The sequence below is a fragment of the Ovis aries genome, chromosome 1 (genome assembly GCF_016772045.2).
Source record: "Ovis aries strain OAR_USU_Benz2616 breed Rambouillet chromosome 1, ARS-UI_Ramb_v3.0, whole genome shotgun sequence".
Taxonomy (NCBI): Eukaryota; Metazoa; Chordata; class Mammalia; order Artiodactyla; family Bovidae; genus Ovis; species Ovis aries.
This window is the reverse complement of record NC_056054.1, coordinates 256,663,705-256,690,273: the sequence shown is the minus strand read 5'-3', so window position 1 is coordinate 256,690,273 and position 26,569 is coordinate 256,663,705. Positions and strand designations below refer to the sequence as shown.

The following is a 26,569-nucleotide window of genomic DNA, read 5'->3' as shown; positions in this document are numbered from 1 at the left end:
ATACTCTGAAAGTACACTCAATATGCCAGCAAATTTGGAAAACTCAGCAGTGGCAACAGGACTGGAAAAGGTTAGTTTTCATTCCAATCCCAAAGAAAGGCAATGCCAAAGAATGCTCAAACTACCACACAATTGCACTCATCTCACACGCTAGCAAAGAAAAATGCCCAAAGTTCTCCAAGCCAGGCTTCAACAGTACCTTCAACTGAACCAAGAAATTCCAGATGTTAAAGCTGGGTTTAGAAAAGGCAGAGGTACCAGACATCAAATTGCCAACATCTTGGATCATCGAAAAAGCAAGAAAGTTCCAGAAAAAATCTTATTTCGCTTTATTGACTACAACAAAGTTTTGACTGTGTGTATCACAACAAACTGGAAAATTCTTAAAGAGGTGGGAATACCAGACCACCTGACCTGCCTCCTGAGAAATCTGTAGGCAGGTCAAGAAGCAGCAGTTAGAACCGGACATGGAACAACAGACTCGTTCCAAATCGGGAAAGGAGTATGTTAAGGCTGTTTATTGTCACCCTGCTTATTTAACCTCTATGCAGAGTACATCATGTGAAATGCCAGGTTGGATGAAGCACAAGTTGGAATCAAGATTGCCAGGAGAAATATCAGTAACCTCAGATATGCAGATGACACAAACCTTACGGCAGAAAGCAAAGAAGAACTAAGGAGCCTCTTGATAAAAGTGAAAAAGAGGAGTGAAAAAGCTAGCTTAAAGCTCAACATTCAGAAAACTAAGATCATAGCATCCAGTTCCATCACTTCATGGCAAATAGATGGTGAAACAATGGAAACAGTGAAAGACTTTATTGTTTTGGACTCCAAAATCACTGTTGATGGTTACTGCAGTGATGAAATTAAAAGATACTTTCTCCTTGGAAGAAAAGCTGTATCCAACCTAGGCAGCATATTAAAAAGTAGAGACATTACTTTATCAACAAAGGTCCATCTAGTCAAAGCTATGGTTTTTCCCATAGTCATGTATGGATGTGAGAATTGGACTATAAAGAAAACTGAGGGCTGAAGAATTGATGCTTTTGAACTGTGGTGTTGAAGACTCATGAGAGTCTCTTGGACTGCATGGAGATCCAACCAGTCAATCCTAAAGAAGGAAGTCCTGAATATTCATTGGAAGGACTGATGCTGAAGCTGAAACTCCAATACTTTGGCCAACTAATGCAAAGAACTGACTCATTGGGAAAGACCGTGATGCTGGGAAAGACTGAAGGCATGAGGAGAAGGGGACAACAGAGGATGAGATGGTTGAATGGCATCACTGATGCAATGGACATGAGTTTGAGCAATCTCCGGAAGTTGGCGATGAACAGGAAGCCTGGCATGCTGCAGTCCACGGGGTCATAAAGAGTCGGACACGGCTGAGTGACTGAACTGTACTGAACATTTAAGATTTACTCTCTTAACAAGTTGCAAATGTACAATAAGTACTGTAGCCCAGCAGCCTCCTCTGTCTGTGAGATTTTCCAGGAAAGAATACTGGAGTGGGTAGCCATTCCCTCTCCAGGGATTATGAACTATAGACAATATGCTATACATTATATCCAAAATTATTTATTATAACTGGAATTTTGCCTACCTTCCCCCATTTCCCCTGTGCTCTATTCCCCACGTATGGTGACCACCAATGTGTTCTGTATTTCTGTGAGTTTGATTTTTATTTTATTATAATTTTATTTAGTTATTTATTTTTGGCTGTGCTGGGTCTGCATTGCTGTACAGGCTTTTCCCTAGTTTGTGGTGAGCAGGGGCTACTCTCTAGTTGCGATGCGTGGGCCTCAGTAGTTGCGGAGCGTGGGCTCAGTAATTATGGTTCCCAGGCTCTAGAGCATCGGCTCAACAGTTGTAGCACACAGGCTTAGCTGCATATGGGATTTTCCTGAACCAGGGACCAAACCTGTGTCACCTGCTTTGGCAGGCAGATTCTTTACCACGGAGCCACCAGGGAAGCCCTGATTTTTATTTTAGATTCCACACATAAGTGAGATCATATGGTACTGGTCTTTCTCTGTCTGGCTTATTTCGGTTAGCGTAATGCCCTCAAGGTCCATCCACGTTGTTGCAAATAGCAGCAATTACTTCTTTTTGTGGCTGAGTAATCTTCTGTGTGTGTGTGTGTGTGTGCACATGTGTGTGTGTAATACCACACTTCCTTTATCCATTCATCCATTAGTAGACACTGTGCTTGTTTCCATGTCTTGGCTATTTACATAATGCTGCAGTGAACGTGGAGTTGCAAATATCTCTTCAAGATAGTGATTTTTGTTCCCTACAGTCATGTACTCAGAAGTGGAATTGCTAGATAATATATTAGTTCTATTTTAATATTTTGAGAAAACTCCATCCTATTTCCCATGTTGGCTCTAACCAGTTTCCATTCCCACCAACAGTCCACAAAGATTCCCTTTTTTCCGCATCCTCACAACACTTGTTATCTCTTATCCTTTTGATTATAGTCATTCTAATGGGTGTGAAGAGATATTTCGTGTTTTTTTATTGTGATTTTGATTTGCATTTCTCTGATAATTAGTGATACTGAGTGCCTTTTCACATACCTGTTGGCCATCTGAATGTCTTCTTTGGGAAAACATCTATTCAGACCCTCCAAGCATTTTTTTAATTGGATTATTTGGACTTTTTTGCTAGTTGAGCTGTATGAGTTCTTATATTTTGGATATTTAGGAGAGTTTCTTACTCTTCAGCAAACATTTGTTGTGGCCAAGGTACTGGGCTAGATATGGGGAAATATCATTGATGCAGACACAGTCTCTGCACTCTGGCAGCTTAGAGTTCAGACAGTGGGCGTTTGAAACAGGACACTGGGCATTTCCATTTAGAGAGATAGGGGTTGGATCAAGGATAGGAATGGTGGTTACAGGCACGCAGGAGGGGCTTCTAACAATGGCTTCAAGACCCAAGAGGAAGGAGTACTAGTTGGAAAATGCTTGTCCCCAAATGAACTGAGTGACTAAGGCAGAGAAGCAAAAGCTGAAGATAAAAGGTGGTGTCGTTGCCAAGTGTTTCTGCTTGGGGGGAAATTTTTGTTTTGTTGCTATGGTCATCATAGCCCCTACTATTGTTATATCATTGCCTGTCTTCATAAAGCATAGGACATTTTCCTGGATCAAAACTTTCTCAGTACCTAGGGTCTCGAGCAGCCAGGATCAGAGAATCTGTGTTTAAATCCTGACACTGCTACACGATGGTCATTTTTACTTCAGATGAATGACTTAACTGTTTATTACCATGGAGATGATTGGAGCTCTCACGTTTGTCATTCTTCCTTTTTCCCTGCTACCAGGAGACGAGCTTGTGTGTGTGTGTGCTCACATGTGAGTACACATGTTTTTGATAGAAAGCTGTGATCTGTCAGCTTCAGAGTTGCAGCACGAAGTGAATTCATGCTAGCTGGAGACCATAGGAGTGTCTGGGTCACCCAGGCCCATCTCGTGGGGTTTGCTTGCTCACATGTGTTCTAGAGATTGTACTCTGAGCAATAATTCTCAGTGGAGTCATGGATCTGATCAGTGCAACTATTGAATCAGTGATCCCCAGACATTTCTGGAACCCACCAGGTGATGGCCTCAGGTGTCTCTCAGAACTAAGCAAAACCCTCTGTGCTTTAAGTTCTGTGACCTGAAGCATGTCACCAGCAAGACTTGATAGGGAACATTTGGAAAGTGTCTGCCTGAGAAGGGAGTAGCAGCAAAGATACACACTCCCAAACTCCTTTTTGTCTTTATGAAAAAAAAAAAAAAATCTGCCTTTCATAAAGAAGCCCAAGGTCAGAGGCATGAATACCTCTTCAGAGCAGTCACCTAGCTCATCTTAAAGTCAGTGATGTGCATTTATTATGAACATGGACAGAAACCATGCTCTTAGGAATGACAAGCTTTTTGATCTTTAAAACAAAAGGATTTTGTTTTTAAAAGAAGTCCAGAGGATAGAGCACTAGAATACCAGACCCACAGTAATGTGAAGAGAGCCCTGTGGGCTGGTGTGTCATAGTACGTGGCCCAGAGTGAGGATTCCACTTCACTGGGCCTCAGCCTTCTCATCTGTCAGTGAAGGAGTTAGATACCAGGGAGCCCTAGTGCCCCTTCCAATTAAAAGACAATAGTCCTGAAATGAGAAGAGCCTGTTTTCTGGCAAGATGGTATGTTATTGCCCATGTAGAAAACAGACTTCATGATGGTCAAACTTGGTGAGCATGGATTCTCTTTTTTTGTTGTTGAAACATCAGATGCAGAAGCTAAATTGCAAAATAAAGTCAACTGACTAACTTGTTAAGAACCTAAATGTTAATGCAGAGCCCCGAAATGGAGCTAGAAGGAAACAAATAGGAAAGAAAAGTCAAACAATCAGTAATAGAAAATCAACTCCCAAAAGATTTTGAACCATTGCTTTTGAATATGCAGAGCGGAAAGGTGAGTGAACATGGTTGAGCGTGCGGACTCTGGGGCCAGGCTGCCAGGTTCAAATCACAGCTCACTATCCCAGGCTGTGTGGAAGGAGGCAGCTTCCTGTGCCTCTCTGTGCTGCTTCTCGTCGGCTGCAATGGGGAGCTAATGATACTACCTGTCTCATCAGGTTGTTATGAAGATTAAATGTGTCAGGAACAGGCTCAGCCCTTCAAATGGCACGTGGCATGCAGGAAGCACTCAGCACAGATTAGTCGTTTCTCTCTTCACCAATTCCCTCCTTGCCTTTACCGGATGCAAATATCATGCCCAATATGGACTGTCGGCAGCCAACCAAATAAACAGAAGGAGGAAGGCCTTTCCTTCCTTTGGGTCCTGGGATCACTGGGCACTGGAATTGCAGATAGGAGGAGGCCTTCCTGCCACATCTGAGCACCCATCAATCTTTGGCTCCCACCCCCTACACTTGTCCTTATTCTGGCATCCTTTAAAAATCGGTTCTACATTTAAAACACATCAAGTAGGATTTTAGTTATAGTCTTGCCTACATATTTGGAATTAGAGCCGGCAAAATCTATTATGTAAATCTATGCAAATTATATTCAAAGAGGCAGTAGCCCCAGATTGTGGGGAGGGGAGTGAGCAGGCCAGCACAAAGGGCCTGGAGTGGAAATTTGCATCTGTTAGGGAAGCCCTGGGTTGAAGGCCTTGAGCAGTAATTGTGACAGTGTAAGCCTTTGCGTTCAGTGCTTAACCTTTTGTGCCAAAGAGGAGAGGCGATTTCCATAGTGAAGATGACAGTGGATGTTGAAGGAGGCATTTGGGCATTGTGGTGCTGTAGCAGTTTTATGAAACAAATGAAAACTTGCTTTGAAATGATGGCTGTAATCCAGGCCGTGTCCCGACCAGCTGTGTTCTTGGACAAGTCACTTAACTCCTTCCATTGCCCCTTCTGTGAAATGAGGGGACTGGACTAAGTTGTTTCGAGTGCCCTTCTCACTGTGACAGCTAAATGTCATCCTCTAGGTGAAAACTCTGTGCACCCAGGATGGCAGTATCCATTCATTGTACCAAAGCTTTCAAGTCTGAAGAAAAAAGGGCCCTAACAGTCCTCCTAGAGTGAAAATACCTTCAGGGGATGCTGGCAACTAGAAAGAGCTGCAACAAGGGCACACATGTTTACTTCCCCTGAAAGTCTTGCAGGAAGGAGAACTCCAGTCAGCTGTATACTTCCCACCTGGGAGGATTTTAGCCCCAGGGATGTTCATGGTGGGAAAGTCAAGGGATTTCTTTCCATGAGTATTTTGAAGACCAGGGTGCATTAAGCCCTCTGCCTCTAGAGGCTGCAGAAGTTCTCCTGGAGGCCGAGCTTCCCCTCTCCTACCTCTGGCCTGTCCCTGGGGTCCCTAGGGGCCTCTCTAAAAACTCTGGGCTGCCCTTGATGCTGCTGCTGGAAGGCAACAGTGTCCTTGTCCCTGGTCAGGGGCCTCAGGTTGTTTGGAGCACATCTGTGCTCCACCCTAGAAATCCTCTGGGCCCTTAATTTTAACTCCAGCTGTTGTGGCAGCCACCAGCTGGGTACAGGTGTGAGCAGACAGGCCCTGCCCAGAGCCTCGCTGACTCACTCAGATGGGCCTCATGGAACAGCGAGGAGGTGGGTGAGCAGCACTGGCGGTGGGAAGGGGAGCTGCTGGCAAGAGGTGCTCAGCTCCTGAGAGACCCCCAGCAGATTTGAGCTGCACCCTGATCAGTTCACAGCCTACCCTAGGATTGACTTTCCCTGTTTCACTCATCTCAGGCCCCCACAGCTGTCCCCTAGGGCCACTTCCCAAAATAAACTCCCTACACACAAGCCCCAGTCTCCACTTCTCATTTTTTAGGAATCTCTAAGGTAAGACATGGGTATCAGTCTGTTGGGTCTGCCACACAAGGTATCACCAGCCAGGGGGTTAAACCACAGGAAGTTATCACCTCACAGTTTTGGAGGCTGGAACCCCAAGATCTAGGTGCCAGTGGGGTTGGAGTAGTCCGACTCCTTTCTTCTTGGCTTGCAGGCAGCTGGCCTCTCACTGCCTATCGTGTGCGGGCATTCTTTGCATCTGTGTCCTGGGCTCATTTTCTTATAAGAACACCTTTCAGATTGGGTTAGGACCTACCCCATCAGCTTCATGTTGCCTTAATCAGCTCTTCAAAGGCCCTAACACACAGTTCCACCCTGAGATGCTAGCACTAGGGTGTCACATATGGCTTTGAGGGGAATGTGTTCAACACATTGAACCAGGGTGCTCGTGAGCCAACCGAGGCTTATTAGAGAATGTCCCTTAAAACCTCAGCAGTCACGACCACCAGCTCTAGGAATAGATTGTCCCTGTGGTGCTAAACTGCCAGAGAGGGGCTACAGTAAGCCTGAGCACATGGTTCTTTCTGTAGCTGCAACTTCCTGTCCTCTTCTCCTGCCTCGTATGTGCTGGGTGACCAGGAACTCTGTGCATTTTGGATATGCCCAGGTGTCTCATACTTCTCTCCTGAGGGGCTTTGGACACATTACTTAATCTCCCTCAGCCTCAACTTCCTGCCCCATCAGGTGGTTAATTTGAGGGTTCAATCAAGCATGAGAGGGCCAGAGTGATGCTCAGTAGCCAGATTTTAGGATTGACCCAGATAAGGAGAAAACACTGTTGGTGTATGGGCTAAACTATGAATGAAAGTGTGGAGAAATTCTGTCTTTTAAGGAGAATTGTTGGTCCTGGAGATGTGACTGCTATAGCCTCTACTCCATCTGCCATCCCTCAGCCTTCCCCACCCACTAAGCTAGACCTGCAGGGTGAGGGAGCACTGACCCACCCCATCCCCTCCCCTAAGTTGCAGGAGGCCTCAGTAGTGACCCTGAACCTTGCTTTGAAGCCATGTCAGGAGGTCTCCCCCTGTTTCCAGAAACTCACCAGAGCCCCTGTCTTCCCCTGCCAGCCTTGCTGACCACCCCAGGTTCCCCAGAATCACCACCAGGGCCCCTGCTTTGACCATTCATCCTGCTGGAATCTGTCGGGGAGGGAGGCCCCGAAAGGGTGACCAGTCAGAGGCCCACCTCTACCTGGGCTGGTCTGGGCGACTAACAGCGCTGAAGGCAGGGCATGAGAGTGACTGAGCAGGGGGCTCCTGTGAACGGGGGAGGTCTCAGGTCAGAATCAGACCGTAGAGGTCTGTCAAGCCCTCCCTGGTGGTAGGAAGCAGCTCTTCCTAGCCCATGGATTGCACAGGGTGGCCTGTCTTCACGTTTATAATCCGAATAGATCCTACATATCACATTGATCTGAGGTATTATTCTTAAAGATGGGCACATGCTGTTGTGATTAATAAAATCCACACATCTTTAGAAGAGTTTTTAAGTGTATAGGTTTTTGTCCTTGTGCATTTTTCTCAGTGAACAAAAGCACACACACTCACCATCATGCAAAGTCCATAGCTTTCTGTCAACACTCAGAAGGGCTCCTCCTACTCTGGAAGGCCAGGCACCACCAGTGGTCTTCCAGAGTTCAGCCTCATGAGCACATAGGACAAGCAGTTAACATAACAACCAAACAACCAGCTGGTGTTTATGCACCGCACCTCCTCTTGCAGGCTCTGTGCTAAGTGTTTTACAGGCAGCAGATCCAGTCACCCTCTGAATCCTGTCTGCTGCTGCCTGTTGGTCACCAAAGGCCCCGAGATGTCTCTGCCTTGTTTTAGGATTGTTTGTGGATTTATATGACCTCACCCGGGCCCTGTTCATTTTCGTGTCTCCAGGGTCAAGGAGCGGGTAGACCCTCCTTAACTCTTTGGTGGGTGGGCGTGAACAAGCAGAGGTCTGTCATTTGTACCTGTGTCTAGTTCATAAATGGAGGAGTCTGAAAAGGCGTGGGTGCTGGTCAGCTCTGCCCACCCAAACCCTGCTCAGTGACTCAGGGCGGCTCACACAGAGCTGCTGGCTTCCTTGTGATCACACTTTGGATGGCTCGCTGGTGCAGAAGGCCAGCAGGCACTCGGGGGCTACAAGTCTTCCTCCACGCCCCTCCCCCAGCCCGTCTGAGCATCTGCCCTTGGGCGGAGGGCGGAGGCATTTCAGAGGCCCTTGGGAAGGGACAGGCCTGGCTGGTTTAGCTGTCTCTGGTTCCCCTGTGGTTGGTTTCTCTCTGGGAGGGGTGCTGGGTGGGACCAACCTGATAGATACCCCCGGTCCCCATGGTCCTGTGTGGGATGAGCGGGGGCCTCAGGGATCCTCCCACCGTTTCCCTTGAGTTCCCAGGTGCTTCAGGTTCATGGGCAAGGAAAGCACAGGGCTGAGCTGCTCCGGGGCATTTCATCTCTGCTCTCTGTCTCCCTCTCAAGGCTTCCTCCTGACCTTGGCGCTGACTGAAGCACTGGTATTTGCTGCCCAGGAACCATCTCCCAGGGAATCTCTTCAAGTGTCCCCCTCAGGCACCATCCCAGGCACCATGGTGACAGCTTCCCTCGGTTCCACCAGACACTCCTCCGTGGTGGCCACCCCTGCCTCCGTGGTGACCCCGACCCCTCATCCTGATGGACCCTCCTCACAGGCCGCAGCTCCCATGGCAACGACAACCCCCCATCTAGATGGACACCCTCCCACAAACACCATCTCCACCATCATGGCGACGGCATCCACCCCCCATTCTGCAGGGCCCCTGTCCACAGGGCCACTTCCTGCTGCCGTGGCAACCGCATCCTCCCGTTCAGAGGGTCGCTCCCCTGGTGAGACTGCGCCCACCATCCTGCTGACAAAGCCAGGGGAAGCCACCAGCCGTGCCCCGACAGCCCCCTCCAGAGCTACCACACGCCGGCCCCCCAGGCCCCCTGGCTCTTCCCGAAAGGGAGCCGGCAGTTCACCACGCCCTGGCCCCGCTGCATCCAGTGGCCATGCCGGCAGGAAGGAAAGCCAGCGGGGAAGAAACCAGAGCTCCGCACATCTGGGGCAGAAGCGGCCCCTGGGGAAAATCTTTCAGATTTACAAAGGCAACTTCACAGGGTCTGTGGAGCCTGACCCCTCCACCTTCACTCCCAGGAACCCGCTCTGGGGTTTCTCCTCCTCTCCACAGCCCCAGACAGTGGCCGCAACCTCGGCGCCCAGCAGGACCTCGTGGGTACCACCCGCCACCCCCCTAGTGCCTGTGGAGGACAAGCCCAGCCTTAGCAGGGCAGACCAGGGGGGTGGTTCCACCTTCACCAGCCAAGGAGGGGAGCCAGACGCCACAGCAGCCTCAGGCACCCCTGCCAGTCAACAGCCAGTGCCTTCTCAGCGCCCCCTTGGTGACCCACAGGACGGCCCCCGCCACAGTGACTCCTGGCTTAGTGTCACCCCCGGCACCAGCAGACCTCCATCTACCAACTCTGGGGTCTTCACAGACACCACGGGGCCCATCCAGCCTGCCTTTGATGCCAGTGTCTCAGTCCCTTCCGAGGGGCTTCCTCAGGGAACATCCTCAGCCCCGCAGGCCCCAGCCCGCCCAACAGGGGCTTCAGAAAGCACTGTTTCCCAAGCCAAGGAGAAAGCTGTGGCTACCCCCACACCCACGATGATGGGCAGGGTGCCCAGTCCCCTCTCCACAGTGGTGTCCACAGCCACAGGAAACTTCCTCAACCGTTTGGTCCCTGCCGGGACCTGGAAGCCTGGAATGGCAGGGAACATTTCCCATGTGGCCGAAGGGGACAAACCCCAGCACAGAGCCACCATCTGCCTGAGCAAGATGGACATCGCCTGGGTGATCCTCGCCATCAGCGTGCCCATCTCCTCCTGCTGTAAGTGCCTCACACGCTCCCTTCTCCCCTGGCCCGCCACCACGGCAGCGTGCCCATCCCCACAATTCCTTTGCCCCACACTTGGGCAGTCCCCACCAAGTGGGCTGCAGAGTTCCCAGAACCCCAGGAGAGAAGGCAGCAGAACAAGAATCCCAGGTTATCCCACTCCTGGTCCCAAGCTCATCAGGCCATGGCTCAGATGCCCACTGATCATAAAGGCACAACTCCTAGGAGCTGGGAGTCAAGTCCAACTCTGCATTTTGCAGAAAGAAACACCAGGCTGGGGAGGGGACATGGTTTCCCCAGGACCCCAGAGCTCATGAGAGACAGGGTTAGAATGTGAGCTCAGAGCACCCATCTTCCAGCCCAGAGCTCATATCATGACACTACCCTGCCTGCTCTCATCTCTAACCACGTAACACCAACACCCCACAAGGTGAGAGCTGGTGCTTCCAAACCGACAGCCTCCAAGTAGCAGAGCCCTTGGAGCCTTCCTGCCCACCTCTCTTCCATCACCCTTACTGCTGTTCTCTTCTCCTCCTCCTGTCTTCCCTCAAGAAAGACAAAAAGATGAAGTTTTGATTTTGCAGGAAGTTCTATTAGCCTTGACAAAAACAGTTCTTATAACTAAATTGAGGCTTACAAGTTACATGTGAATTTAGCTATTTTGTGGCTCCTCCCCATTTTGCTTGTCCATGAGTGGTGTGAAGTGGTACTTTGTGGACCTTGTCATTGCCTTTGCTCCCACTGGGTACATGGGGAAGGGCTCCCCTAGACCACAGCAATAGCGGGCCACCAGCGCCCCCTTGCTGCCACCATCACTCCCACCATCACTCCTGTATTGAAAACTCTAGGGGCTTCTTTCAGAGAAGGCAATGGCAACCCACTCCAGTACTCTTGCCTGGAAAATCCCATGGACAGGGGGAGCCTGGTAGGCTGTGGTCCATGGGGTCACTAAGAGTCGGGCACAACTGAGCGGCTTCACTTTCACTTTTCACTTTCATGCATTGGAGATGGAAATGTCAACCCACTCCAGTATTCTTGCCTGGAAAATCCCATGGACGGGGGAGCCTGGTAGGCTGCCGTCTATGGGGTCGCACAGAGTCGGACACGACTGAAGCAGCTTAGCAACAGCAGCAGCAGCAGCAGGGGCTTCTTTCTCCCTTTTTCAGTGCAGTGAAAGTGTTAGTTGCTGTCTTGTCTGACTCTTTGCAACCCCCTGGACTATAGCTCACCAGGCTCCTCTGTCCAAGGAATTCTCCAGGCAAGAATACTGGAGTGGGTAGCCATTTTCTTTCTCCAGGGATCTTCCCAACCCAGGATTGAATCCAGGTCTCCTGCACTGCAGGCAGATTCTTTACTGGCTGAGCCACTGGGGAAGCCCTGTTCCTCCCTGACGTCTCCACAAAGAACCTGATGCAGTCACTCGGGACCCACGGCTGCCTTCATGTCTCCCCCCTGCACCTGATCTCAATTCTGAAGAGTTCTTCTGATGGCCTCACAGGAATCCCTACCATGCCTACCTTCCCCCCAGCCCCACCCCACACACAGACACCATCCAGGTGCCCCCTCAGTCCTTTCAGGGGTGAGAAACCCCTGTGCTCCCCACTTAGCCCCTTTCTCCTGTTAGCTGTTTCCAGCTCTCCTGGGGGCCTTGTAATTTCCCTGTTGTAAGTTACACTCTTTGGTTCTAACCTCTGCCCTCTGAAACCACACAAAACAAGTCCATCCACCAACCCCTGAGATACATGAAACCACTCTCAAGGGCAGGCTTTGCTTTTCCAAGCTGTCGTCCCTGTCCCTTTGAGTCTCTTCATGGGGCCACCTGGCCCTGGTCCTGCCCCTATATACCCCTCCAGTGACCTCAGTTCATGCCTGCTCCCAGAAGAAGCACGGCACTGCCCGTGCCCGGCTGAGGCAGAGGAGCGTGCATGGCAGTTCCTCTCTTTGGACACTTCAGTCACATCCAGGCAACCTGCTCTGGCATCAGGTCCTCATGTCACACCATGGGCTCAGCCTGATCTCAAAGGGAACAAAGCCCCAGAAACTTTCTCAGAGGAGGCTATGTGGCCAGGTCTCCCAGCCTGTCTTCATGTCAAGCAAACATCAGCACAGGAGGTGTGTGCCTTTAACATTAACCTGATGTCTGCTTGGCATTGTATTCTGACAACATCCTTTTTAATCTGGAGTCTGGATTCCTTCCAGGAGCTGCCTCTCCCAGCTCCCTGTCTCCTTCTAGTTGATAAGCAAAGCAAACTTTCCATGTTGGGGAAAGTCCAGTCTGCTCAAGGACCCAGTGCGGGAAAAGTGAAAATGTTTACAGGTTGCATATTCATTCTTTCCTTAAGCAGATTTATTGTCACTTATGGGTGCACACAGATATTCTTAAAGCTGTGATTGCCCACTTCTAAAACAGAAGAATGATAATGAGAAAATATAGCACTATTAGCCAATAAATTATTAATAATGGTCATATTTAGAAGTAACCACATTAGAGACAGCCTTCTAATTTTCCATTCTTTCCATGTGTCTAGAGGCTCTAGTTTACAAAGGGAATTCCTACTATTTTTAATCATTCATCCTTAAAACAGACTAGCTAGAGCAATAAAATAAAAAGACGAAGCAGATACACCATACAGGTAAGAAGGAGTATGTTACCAAGTGAAGTGACTTGCCCAGGGTCCCAGTCACACCTGAGCCACCCCAGACCTGGTGGCACGATCCATTTGACTCAACAGCATCTCCCAAGTGCTCAGTGTGCCAAGCATTGTTTCAAGCACGAGGGACCCAGAAGTGTGTGACACAGCTTCCCCCACCCAGCTGCCTTTCCCTGTCCCTACCTGCACTCCCACAGCCCACAGCCACCTGGGTTTGCAGGTCTAAAAAGATGTCTCCAGCCCTTCTGCTATATATGGGTTTGAAATTAGATCAAATTTTACTGCAAAGCAGAAAACCCATGGGCTGCCTAAACCATGTGTAATAACATCAGCCAAGACAGAAGCGAGGACAAGCCTGGAACTGCACCGCGAGAATGCTCTGGCACTGACAGGAGCCTTCAGCCACTGGGCGAGAGCATATTACTTCAGAAGGGAAGATTTCCCCTGGGACCCACAGCCCCTGCTTCCTTTGGTGTCTGCCTTGCACTTCCACCATCCTCAGGCCAAGCCCTCACTCAGCAGGGTTCCAGCCTGGCTGCCTCTGTCCTGTGGGACCATCGCTGGCCCTGTGAAGGTCCTGATGAGAGGGGCACTGAGAAAGAAGATGCTTGTCCAGCTTTAAAATGCTGTGCTGTTTGAAAGCTCATAGCCTGGCCAGGTCTAGGGGCCCCACAGTCAGACCTTCTCAGCAGCTACATTTATCCTAAAACACACTCTCCAGCCCTCAAAGAAGAGTTTCCTCTTTGGCTAGTTTGCCAGATATTTCAGGCAATCTGCATTGGTAACAAAGTACATGCATAGATTGTCTCATCTGATTTTCTGAGTAGTCCGGGCCCTGGTCCAGCTTTTCTGGGGCTGCCTGGGCAGGCCGGCAATTCCCCGGTTTCTGGTGGAAGCAGAGGGTGATTGTAGCAAGTCTCAGGTCTGTTCAAGAGGGGCTGTCACCAATCACACCTGCTCTTCAGATCATGAGCCCTTTTCTAGCAGCTGGAAGGATGTATGTTGCGCCAGGTCTGAGAAATGCTTTGTCTCCTGAGCCACACTGGAAACAGCCACACTCCATTTCAGATGTGCTGAGAACTGAAACTGATTGGATCCAGGCCACATTTGGTCAGGGTCTGGGAGCTGGGTGGCTCCTGAGATGGTCTCTGCTGCCACCATCAGGACGCACAGCCCACCACCTCCTGCTGGAAGCCTCTGGGTCTGGTGCTGAAGTGGCCCCTGCTCTTGGCTGTCAGTGCTCTGGGTTTCCATCAGGAGGTCAGTTGTGTGGGTCTATCAGTCTCTCTTGCCTGGCCTGCACGTACCACATTCATTGTCGAGAATGTCTTCATCCAGCAGCAGGAAACAAGGCCAGTTACAGATATTTTTCAGCATCAATCCAAGTTGAGCCATCCAAAGCAGAGCAGCCTCTCCCTGACCCAGGACTCGTGAGAGTTCACATGCACATCACCCAGGACAGGCTGGCCTCCTTCCAGACGTACAGAAATCCCACTGGAGCAGCAGAGAGAATGCATCCTTATGCCAGGTGGCTCGTGGCTATTTTACCAGTTGTTCTGTGAATGTTACTCAAATCCGTATGTGCCTGGGTACCTTTACTCACAGACCCCAGTGACTTTGTAGTTATTTTAAAAAAGAAAGAAAGAAACCTGGGTCAGAAGTACTCTTTCCAGTTAAAAGAATAGATTAGGATGGGAAGTAAGCATGACCAGGTTTGTCTCCTTGGGGCTTATGAACCAACTGAAGGAGGTGGGGCAGCCTTTGAACAAGGCAGGCTTACCCGGGGTGTTCCGAGGCTGGACTAGAGTGTCCACTGCTCACAGCTCTTCCCTGTGCTTCCCAACCAGCGCCCCCCGCAGGAACCTTCTGGAGCCTCTTCAGGCACATCTCCATCCACCAGGCCAGAAAGTCAATGAGCCCCCAAACCTGCTTTCCCCAGGCCCGTCACCCAGTCCAGCCCGGCCTCCTTCCACACCCTGAGGCCTCCCTTGACCTGCCCCAACCTCTGGAGTGAGGAAATGATTGTCCACAGATGGGCTGGCACCACTCAGGTAATCCTTTCCTCCAGGGTTTCTGGTTTCTAATCTACCTAATGAGGGGCCAAACTAAGACATAAGAGCTCCCTGCCCTCTCTCATTTGCCTAACTTTAAACTCGTGTGAATAGCTTGAGAGGGACCCTGCTGTAACAGGAAGCCTTGACTTGGGAACCAGACACACCTGGATGTAAACCCAGCTCTCCCACTAGTTGCCCCTGGGACTTGAACAGGTTAACCCTTGGGCCACTGTTTTCTCACCTGCAAAAATAGGACTAATGTCCACTGTTAGTTCAAGGCCTTCAGGAGGCAGATACCAAAACAGAATTAGGCCTGCAAGAGATTTATTGGGGAAACACCTTTGAATTATTGATATAAAGGAAGAAGAAGGAGGTGGAGGGCTGGGAAGGAAAAGGCTGGGATGGCCAACCTGAGGAAGATTCCACGAGGTGAGGAGAGTCCTCGGACCATTAGAGGAGTTTCCTGTCCCACGGGAACAGACCTGCTCCATCAGTAATGGCTGGGAGCAGCCTAGGAAGGGTGGCCTCAGCACACCTGTGGTGGTGGGTCAAGGGGGCAGAGGCAGGGGCGGTCCCTTGGCTGCCCCGTGCAGCAGGAGAGCTGCTCAGGCACTTGCGGGGCTGCAGCTGCTGCTCCAAAGCTTTGTCGGGGACAGCAGATGCATCTGAAGTCCTATCACGGCATCTACCATGGGGAGGTGCCCAATGAGGACACGGTCAGAGGGAGATGATACTCATCTCATTGTCAGGATTTGCCACACATCCTCCAGCTGCCCATGGAGAGCACCCTCCCTCAGGGTCCTGTAGGTTTTCGTGTCCATTTCCCATCGTATAGCAGGTCCCAGCCCTGAAATGAGGCCCCTTCCAGAAACATCAGCACAGTACCCAGGCTCCATCTTCACGTCAGCAACGCTCCTCCTTCCTGTCACACATCCAACAAGCTGTGGCTGATTCCCTACTGATGTGCTGGAGAAGCTGGGAGAACTTGCTTCACTCTCATTTCAGTTTCAAAACTAGAGGAAATAGGGATCCTATTGACCTCCTCGAGGGTCTCGACAGCATTTCCTTTTGGAGAAACAGAGCGGTTGAAGCTTTCGGTGACATGGGAGAGGGCGCGGCTCACACCTGAGTGTGCAGAGTTGTGTGGTTTAGAAGTTTAGGCAACTTCAGTTGCCTCTTCTGTGAATGGGAAGAGTGCCAGCACCTTCCTCAGGCAGCCATATTGTGAGTTAAATCAGACGGTAGAGCACCTGGGAATAAAATAGAGACTCCATAAATCTGATTGAACTTTTCTTTCTGAGATGAAAGCTCAGACCCCAAAATAATGAAAGTACTAACCTAACCCTTGGCCTTGAACCACGCAACAGTCATGCAGCCCAATTTTTCCTTCAGGTTCTCCCTTTAAGGATGATGATGTGAGAACAAGAAGGAAACTCTTATTAGTGAAGCACCTATTGTGTGTCAGGCAGTGCTCTCAGCATTTAGCATTTGTGATCCTTACAACCCTGCCAAGTCTATAGTGATCAGCATGATGAAGTGACGCCTAGTGTAATACACAGCCGAGTCAGACTTGAACTCAGGTCTTTTGGACTCTAAGCCCATGCTCTTCCTGTAGCTAGGCTGGCTTCTGGTGTGTAAGTGAACTGGTGTTTGAGAGGCACCAAGAACTCCCCGATAGATGTGTAATCAGGCTGGGAGTGCTAACAACATGGGAGGAGGAGAAGGTGAGGAACAGAACTCCCCAGTCCGACCCCCTGCCCTTCCCACAGGGCAGGACCCTGGTCGTGCGTCCTAACCATGCCCAGGCCCTGGAGCAGGGGCAGTGTGGGCTCAGAGGGCACTGGCCCGGGATCCAGAGGACCTGGATTCTGCAACCTGCACACACCTAGGTTAGCGGGCGGGGGTGGGGTGGGGTGGGAGGGAGTGGGTCATGCAGCCTAGCCCTCACCCTATGGCTTGGGTTTCCCCAACTTGAATACCCCTGGGCTGCTTCACCTTTCCAGCCCCAGGAGTAGGGTAAAAATGACAATGAAGAATAAAAATTCCAGAAAAGAGAAGGGACCAGGGCCTTACCCCAGCCTTGCCACTTGCTGTGACCTGTGGCAAGCTGGGTTCCGCATCAGAGTCTTCTCCTCTATAAAACAGGCAGGTGTGCCCTAAATTAGCAGACTTTCAGGCTGACTCTGCAGCCTCCCTCCTCACCCCTTCTTCCTTCAACTAGCTGAAGAAAGGGCTCTTTGGAAGGAAGGGAGGAAACCCACAAAGCTTGAAAGAATCTCTACCAGCCAGTCTAAAATGTCTTTGAGCTCAAGTATTCAGAAACTGGCTTTCTATTTTTAAAACTTTTTTGAAACAACCTGGAAGAATGGTAAGAAAAGTAGAAGTCTTTTTGATCAAAGCAGATTGGATGGAATGGAAACTTGCCCAATCTCTTGATCTTGCCTGGAAGCCTTTTCAGGTAGAGATGCCAGCAAGGCCAGCAGCAGGAAAGAGCTACAGAATTCCTCAGTCAGCCTGCAAGGTTCTGGGCTCTGGGCCCTGAAGTCTCAGTCTGCGTGGATGCCAACTTTTGCAGTTCCCCCACACCCGGGCAGGCACAGGCCCCCAAAACCACCAAGCCTGCTGGCCGCTGTGGGCAGAGGTGGGCCTCCACTGCCCCCTGGTGGCCACTGCCACCACAGTACCAGCCTCTAGGGACAGCTCAGACTGCCCTCCACCCCCAGCACAGATGATGGGCACCGCCAGGATGCTGAGTGCAACCATGCCTACTCCTGATCCAGAGTTTCAGCCACCCCATGGGCTCTGGGAATGGCTAGCCTGGGCAGGAGGTGCCCAGTCTTCATTGACTGGCTTCTCCCCAAGATGGCTCCTGTCTCCCTGGGCCATTGCATCCCTGTTCCCCTGTAAGACCCAGGACAGGCCACCCCACCTCTCTGACCTCGGAAGCCTTCCCTGTCAGCATGTCCAAGCCACTCTGTTCACACATGGTTCAGCAGCAGCCTCCAAACATGCTCCTTCCTCCCGTGCCCCCAAGAGTCCAAGATTGAACAAACAGTGTGGCACGTCGAGCTGTGTGGAGGCGGGATCAGACCTCTCTGTGCAGCGAGGTTTCCACGTCAGCATTTGGCTTGTCTTTGTGAGGCAGAGCCACGGATGGTTGAGAGCATGGACTTTGGAGCCATCTGGATTTGCTCTTGGGCAAAGTCACTTCACCTCTCTAAGTCTCCATTTTCCTGCCTGTAAAATAGTGACCCTCATAGTACTGACCTCATGGAGTTACATGGAGGACTAAATGAATTCATGTTTCTAGAGTACTGGAGCCCTACATACATGCTATAGGACTGTTAGCAGCTGTTTGTTTTTGATGATGGTGGTGGTAATGAGACCAGAGCAACAGTTTTATCAGGGCCCAAGACCTCTGCCTAGAGATTTTGCTCTGAGCCTCTGCCCTCTGTGGAAGTCAAGGCTCATTTGTAAGGTTCCCTGGGCTCTGCTCATCTCTATTCCACACTCCCACTTTGGGAACACTCCTCCTCAGTCCTGAGGTACAGCTTGGCACATACGTGACATTTCCTGCAGCTGAGCTCTGGGGAGCCCCCTCCCCTGCCCCCCCCCCTCCCGCAGTGATAGCACAAGGCCTGTACTTGGAGCAAACTCCCTGGCACTGCAACATGAGCAGGTATCCGAAATTCCATCCAAACCACCTGCCCCTGGGCCTCACCTCCCACCTCACTCTCCCCTACACCAACCGCACTCCAGCCATGCTGCTATTTCCTCACGTACATGCAGCTTGTCCCCACCTCAGGACCCTTGAACGTGCTGTTCCCTCCACTTGGGACACACTGCCCCTGTTCCACCCATGGCCAGCTCCTTCCCCACATGCCAGTCTCAGCCATAAAGTCACTGCTCAGGGAAGCTTTTCACGATGGAACCCCTCCCACAGCTCCCCTCAGCTGTCTCCCTCACTTCCCCGTGTTTCCTTTTCTCTGAACAGTTATCTTCCTATACTGTCTAACCCCTGTGAACCCTCCATACACAAGCAAGGAGGGAAGCTTAGGAAAGCAGGGCGGTCCTGTCTTTTTCTTCTTTCCCCCGTCCCCAGCACCTGGCACAAAGCAGACGCTCCACGTTTATAGATATTCGTTGAGCTAATGAACAAGCGAATCAGTGAGCGGGCCAAGTGGCTGGATATGTGACTTTCACGGTCCCACCTGGAGGCTGGCCTCCCTCCCTCCGTGATGCTGGCCCCGCTTGCTGCCCCTCCCTCTCTCTAACGGGGACTCTCTCTGCAGCGGTCCTGCTGACTGTGTGCTGCCTGCGGAGGAAGAAGAAGCCGGCCAACCCCGAGAACAGTCTGAGCTACTGGAACAACGCCATCACCATGGACTACTTCAGCAAGCATGCCGTGGAGCTTCCCAGGGAGATCCAGTCCCTGGAAACCTCTGAGGTAATGAGCCCCAAACCAAGGGCTGCCCCCGGGAGGACTGCCACTGGGGGAGGAGCACCTGCTCGCCTCTACAGCCTCCTCCTGGTGGCACGAACCTGCAGGGTCCTGAGCTGCTGGGCTCCGCCCCAGCCCTGCCAAAAGGGCATCTGCTTGGCGAGGCACGTTTCTTGGGACTTTGGGTTTCTGGGAAGAGGCCAACAACTGTTCATTGAGGACAGTTTGGTGGCAGGTGTTCAGGGGACTGTAAAGGTAGGAGCTTGCTCGGAAGGGGTCCAGGCTCCGAGATGTGGTTAAGGTACTGGACCTTGGCATCATTCAGATAATATGGGGAGAGTAGGATACGAGGGGGATATGGGGAGAGTTAGAGGCTGTGAAACCCACGGAGAAGAGCCTTGCAGAGCAAGTGCTGGCAGAGTGAATGAGTGCAGGAAACCCCAGCCCGGCCAGCGAGGGAGCTGGGCTTTGAACCCCATGTCCTGACTACAGAGACCACTGCTCTTTCCACTCTCACAGAAGGATGGGGCAGGGGCCAGGGTACCCCAGGAGAGGTAGATGGATTAGGCACGGCCTTGGATGAAGTTGGATGGAGTTTGTGCATTAGTCTTGGACAGCGGAGAGTCAATGAAAGTTAAGCTTTTTGTGACCTAGTTGTAGAAAGATTGTGCTAATGGTCATCATCAGTGAATGGATGAGAAGGAAAGGAAGGATGGTTTACTAGATGGCTGAATGGATGAGAGGACAGAAAGACAGATGAGAAATAAGTAAGGGATGCTGTTCAGATGGTCCGGGAGAAGGGTGGTGGTCAGCTAAGTAAAGGTGGGGGTGGGGCTGAGCATGCTTCTGGTGGAACAGTCCCCTCCCCTCCTGCAGACCCATCCCCCCAGCATCCAGATGAGCTTTTATAGACATGCCTGTGATCACATCACACCTGTGCTCAAAACTCTTCCGTAGCTTCCCATTGCTGGTAAGTCGAAGTTCAAAGTCTTTTCAGGGAAGGCCTGTGAGGTAAACCTGTCCCCACCCAACCCTCCAGCCTCATGTCATGCCCTCTCCCTCATCTGCGAAGCTCAGATGACTTTGGATTTCTTTTCACTTCATTATGGCACCAAGTTATTTCTCACTGCAGGGCTGTGCATGAGCTCTTCCCTCTCCTGGTGTGTCTCCTAGCATGTCTCCTGTCCCTCCTGGGCATCCCCCTCACTGTCCACTCAGTGACTCCTACCCACCACTCAGGGTGCAGTCCAGCCATCACTTCCTCAGAGAAGCCTCCCCTGACTGCCGAGCTGGGCACTCTCTCCTATCATCAGATCTCAGCTCCTGTGCTTTTCCACTGTGGCACGTACCAGGGTTGTAATTACACAGCCACAGGTCTGACATGACAATTTTGAATCTCTCTCCCGACTAGAATAGCCAGTTGCCCCCACACTGCTAACCCCGAGGGGCAGTTCTAAGGCACTGATTTTACTCCGCCTACCAGCAGTACTGGCACGTTCAATCATCTCCTCCTTAAACCATTTCTCCACTGGCATCCCAGCCCCATCCTGTCCTGTTCCCTCCCACCCCCAGCAGCTCCTCCAGAATCTCCATCATGGCCCCCTGTCCTTTCCCCAAGCTCCAGTCACAGGAGGGCCCAGGCTCAGTGCTCCCACTGCTTCTCTTCTCTGTGAGAAAGTCCCATGACTCTAAGTCCCAATTCTCACCATGACTATCAAGTTCTGCTCTAGCCTGGCCATCTCCCCTGAGCTCCAGACCCATGTGCCCAGCTACCGATGCACACATGTAACCGGCATCTCAGAGTGAACAGCCCGAGACTGACCTCTCAGCGTTTCCCCGCCACCTCAACACCCGGAAGCCCCCTGATGTTTCTCATCAGATGGCACTGCTGGCCACCTTCTCCTCTGACACACCCCACATCCCATCCGTCAACAGCCCCTCATCCGTTGGCTTTTCCTCCACATGAGCAGGTCTCATTACCAGCACTGTGGCCACCCCCCACCCCAACAACACCCGCCCTCGAACCCGGGATCGTTGCCACCGCTCTGCAAACGGCTCTCCCAGCTGCTGTCTGCCCCCAGTCCCCGCTTGCAGCCTGTCCTCCACACAGCAGCCAGACCAGCTTTTCAAGGGAGGACCTCATGTCAGTCACGACTTCCAAGCCTCACAGGGCTCCTCCTCACACTCTGGATGAAGTCCATATTCCTCCCAGCGAGCTTTTTCTCAGGCTGGCCCCGCCTACCTCCTCTCCGCTCTGCCAGGCCCCCCAGGAGTACAGGTCTCAGTCCCTAGAGTAAGCTCATCCTGGCACCTGTCTGAAATGCTCTTTTCCCCGCTGCCTCCACCTCTCACTTCCTCCAAGCCTCTGCTGCAGTGCCACCTCCTCAGAGAGGCCTCCCCTGACTGCTCGACACAGGTTAGAACCCCACCTTCCCCCGACTCTGTGCTCTGTCCCCACCTGCTTCGATTTTCTTCAGAACTTCTCTCCCCCTGGCATTGTACCCTTCTCTCTTTGTTGACTGCTGAGTATACATCTCACCTACTAGAATACATGCTGCCCCAGGGCAGGAGGCTTCTTCACACCCTGTGCCCGGCTCCTAGAACAGTGCTGAGCATGTGGTAGGTACTCAGTAAATGGTCTTCACCTGGGTGAACTTTGCTCACGATCTACCCGTCACCCACCCCAAAGCCTGACACACAGTGGACACTCAGTAAAAAAAAAAAAAAAAAAAATTAGCTGAAGGACAAACAGAGGGACAGGCCTTACAATGGCATTGATCTTTAGCATGGCCAGGGTACAATTTGGTGGCAGGAGTGTTCCTGAAAACTGTCACAGTGAGTTAAAAAAAAAAAACACAGGTAACTTGGCCCAAGGGCTGGCCCACTTGAGTATGGGCTCTGTTCTCCTGGACCCTAAGCTGCTTACAAATTGGTAAATGAAAACCAAAAGCCAGAGGACAGTGCTGGTGGACAGCACCCACAGCCCTAGGCCACCATGGGACACAGGCCATGAGACCCTGCTAGGACCCAGGGTCAGGGGGCTGCAGCAGCACCGAGCTTGGCTGGCTTCAGAGTGGGTTTCTCACCCTCTCCCAGTCGGCCTACTCCCCTCATCCCGCTGTATTCCCAGTAACAGCAGTTGTCCCCTGTCCCCTGGGCACAGAGGCCCTGCCCACCCACACAGCCACCGCAGTCATAGGGCCATGAGCTCATTGCCAGGATGCCAGCTTTGGAGGCTGCCAAGTGCTTCGCCTAAGCAAGTTTCCCTGGCACCCTGCTCCCCTGCTGGGCTGATGAAAACAGCAAAACAGAATTGTGTGGGCAGAATTGTGGTGCCCAGAAGCGTTTGGAAACTTTCATGCTTTCTCCTCTTTTTCCCTCCCCTCCTTCCTTGTTTTTTCCTTCCTGCCTTAGTTATTTTCTATATAACTTTCTCTTTTTTTTACCCAGAATAACTTCCCCCACATGGTTTGCCCTTACACCCTTGTGAGGACTGTAAAACCACAGCACATCTCGGGCTCTTTAACCCCAAAGCCCAGTGGAGAAAGAGGATTTCTGTCCCCTCGCTGACACGCCACCCTGGTCTCCTCTCTTAGACAGCTGGCCCCACGTCCACCCTTAAGATGAGCGAAGGACATTCTTGTCTTTTGAAGACATTTTACAACAAATGGCCTTTCTTCCTTTCTCTCCTTATTACCCGTAAATAATATATACTTGTCAAAAATTGCATGCTTTTTATTCATTTTGGGGGGAGTATAGTGCAATAAAAACAAAATCAAAAAAGTCTGCACGTTTTGTTTAAAAATAAATTTCGGAGTATTAATTATGACATCTTAAACTGAAGCCATTTCTAAGCTGGTCTGGCCTAAACCAGTTACACCCAAGTCTGCCACTGAGTCTTTGCACTACAATAGCCTGCAGACTCTGAGACTTCCATTGTGTGGAACTGGAACAAACTGTGGCTTTTTTTCTCTATGTCAACACCTGGGCTGGAGTCTGAGAGCTGCTATTGCATAGCCCCCATCTGTCTGCATGGCTGAGGCCGAAGTCGTTTAGATGACCTGAGCGGGTCGTCTGTTTCTGGGCTTTCCCCCTCCTGGGGCTGTGTAGATGGACAGAATTTTTCACTACCTATCATGCAGTCACACAGAAATTCAGATCCATTCAGCTCAGCACATCCAGTGCTATAAGAAACAGGCTTAGAATTCTGACCAGGCTCTGGGAGAACTCAGGAGGGTGGAATGAGCTCTGCAGGTTCTGGCAGGTGGGTCTCAGCAGAAGAAAGAGGAGAGCAAGCGCTGGGTGTGTTCAGGAAAGAAAAGTGGTGAGGCCTCCTGGAGGTCTGTGGGAAAAAGGTGGAAGGAGAATCTGGGGCCCAAGGGGACCCGGTTTTGCTCACTAGGGCAGCGAGCTGTACACCATGGACAGCTGTACGTGTGTGGACAGCAATGCTACCTCTTGCAGCCTAAAGTGGAGAGGATTCAGGAAGCAGGAACTCTTCTTTGGAAGCTGCTATGAAGATCTGAAAAGAGAGCAGGCAAATCTCTGAACCCCAGCATCAGCAGTGAGGATGCTGACCAGTGGTTAAGAGGAAGGGTGAAATAGGTAAAGGGGATTAAGAGGTACAAACCTCCAGTTATATAATAAATAAGCCTCACGGGTGCAATGGTACAGCATAAGGGACATGGTCAATAATATTGTAATAACGTTATTTGAGGGCGCATGGTAATTAGGCTTATGGTGACCATTTCATAATATGTGTAAATGTCAAATCACTGTGTAGTGCACTGGAAATTCGTGTGACTTTGTATGTCAACTATATTTCAATAACTTTTTTCATGTTTACCAAGCACTCCCAAGTGGAAGTAAATGTTCCGGTGGGTATGTAAGAATGGCCACCTGATGACCCCTCCCCAGCTCACCCTGTCTCCTCCCTCTGTCCTCCAGGACCAGCTGTCAGAGCCCCGCTCCCCGGCCAATGGTGACTACAGAGATACCGGGATGGTCCTGGTTAACCCCTTCTGCCAAGAAACGCTGTTTGTGGGAAATGATCAAGTGTCGGAGATCTAGATCTAAGCAGCAGCCCTCGCTTTACCGGTCCCTACCTTTCATCTCTTAACTTATCAATATACAAATATATATTATAAATATAATCTTTGTGTAACCCTGACTTGATGAGAAACATTTTCAGCAGCTTTTTTTTCCTAAGAATTGTCATCTTTTTTATAAGTGTGGTTTAAAAAAAAAAAATCTTGGCGGAACAATCCATGGCCTTTATAAAATAAAGGTATTTCTAAGCAAAGCAGTTGCATTGATTGCTTCTCTTAATAACTGTCCTTGTACGTGGGGGTCTCAGCAGCCCCAGGCAGGTGAGAGAAGAGACTGACCTGTACAAGTGGATATTGAAATGGCCAAGTGCACGGCCTCTGAGGCTACTTACAGCTCTAGTTCCTCTTGATTCAATGTGAAGGACCCCATTTCTGTCCCCTCATCCGCACCTCAGTGACGGGAACTGGGCACCTAGAAGGACGCTGGCAGACAAGGAAGAGGGAGCCCTGAGCCCTGCGACGGCACCGCTGGCTGTCGAGGGGTGATTGCATCCGAGGTGTGGAGAAAGGCTGGAGCGTGGAGGCGGATGAGGACCTCCTCGGGCCACGCCCCCTGACAGCCCCCTCAGGGAGCCCCCACTGTGCTAACTTCAGGACTGCTTTCCCCTCCGCCAGCAGGAGGCTCCCCTTCAAGTGTATCCCCACATTCTCCCACCACCCGCAAATGCATTAGACACGGTGCCTTTCTCTGGAGACCGTCTGGATGTGGATCCCAGCCCCGGAGCTTTGAAATGCTTGCCCTTCCTCAAGGATCCAATGTTTGGGGGTTCACCTTTGTTTTCTCAAAAAACCATCACATCACACCCCTGAGGAACGTGTTTGTGGAAGAAGCCTTGGAGTTGGAGCTCCAAAATTACAATGGAGCTGTAGTTTTCTAAACCTTCCTCCCAGGATCTTAAAATAACAAGATTGCCAAAGCGGATCTCTCAGAAGACGTCACTATCTGTGCTGGGCGCTGCGGACCTGCCTGGGGGGTCACCAGGGGTCTTCACCTCTCCCTGGTCTCTCTGTCGGTGGTCTCCCGCTGCCCCACCCCCATCCCGGGGTCCGCAAACCAAGGCTCAGACCCCCGGAGACAGGAGAAGGGCTTCCAGAGATGGCTGCTTATCCATTTTTTCCCCTAATATATAGTGGCTGATAGAGAAGATAACTGCTTTGACACTTCCTTTCTCTAAATGAAAGATAGTTTGATAGTATATTTTGATTATAGATGTTCTTATAGTCAGATTGGGACCTGAACTTGAATGTTGAGTCATATGTTTGTGTTATTGCTGTGGTCTTTTTATCATAACTTTTTCCTTTCCTACATTTTCCCTTTTAAAAAATGGCCTTTAAACTTGTGTGTTCTCAATGTCGTATGAATGTACTTAACATGAGTTTGGTGATTGTCTCTCTTCAAAGACTCTTCAACCCACAAGGAAGCAGGTTACATGTTGCTCTGAGACTCATTTCCCAGTGCATTGCTGTCTGATCTTTCAAATTTATCATAATATTTCTGTCAGTGATTGCATTTAAAATATCAATGTGTGTGTATATAGAGAAAGAAATCTGTTTGTAAAGTAGAATTTATATATAATATATGTAATCAGAGATACATATGTTATATATACATATGTGGGATGTATGACTTATTTTTCCTTATACACAGAATTCAGCTATCATGTATATATAAATAAACTTATTTTATTAGCCAGAGGATTAAGTTGCTAATACATTTTGCATTCTTTTCATTTTTAGATAACTTTTAAGTCTTCCTTAAGTACCAACACATGTATCCATCTGTATCTATTTTAACAGTAAATTGGATTTTTATCAGTGTGATGAGCTAATAGCCATTTATCATTTGATAAAACAAATTCTTTAGGACATGCTTGGGATTTCTCCCCCAAAAGTCATTTGTCTATGGGTCTTTGGAGATATTGGTGTCAAGATACATCCTCCTCATCCACCCCTTCCTGGACTCCGGACCGTATTATAAATATCTTCAGTCAGAGAAATATGAAATTAACCTGACCACAGAATGTCACCATTTCATAGACTAACAGTGCCTAAATGTGGCACCATTGCAAAC

The 26,569-nt window shown here is 50.4% G+C and overlaps 1 protein-coding gene across 2 annotated transcripts in view; it reads left to right on the top strand.

The window, feature by feature from the left end:
• The window catches only part of TMEM108 (transmembrane protein 108), a 426,991-nt gene extending 402,299 nt beyond the window's left edge, over nt 1-24,692 (top strand). For both annotated transcript variants that reach the window (XM_027960370.3, XM_027960365.3), the window contains exons 4-6: nt 8,811-10,238; nt 19,242-19,396; nt 24,338-24,692. In XM_027960370.3, the coding sequence (XP_027816171.1) occupies nt 8,811-10,238; nt 19,242-19,396; nt 24,338-24,460 (1,706 nt within the window). In that variant the 3' untranslated portion in view covers nt 24,461-24,692. The remainder of the gene's footprint in view (nt 1-8,810; nt 10,239-19,241; nt 19,397-24,337) is intronic.
• The last annotated feature ends 1,877 nt before the right edge of the window (nt 24,693-26,569 follow it).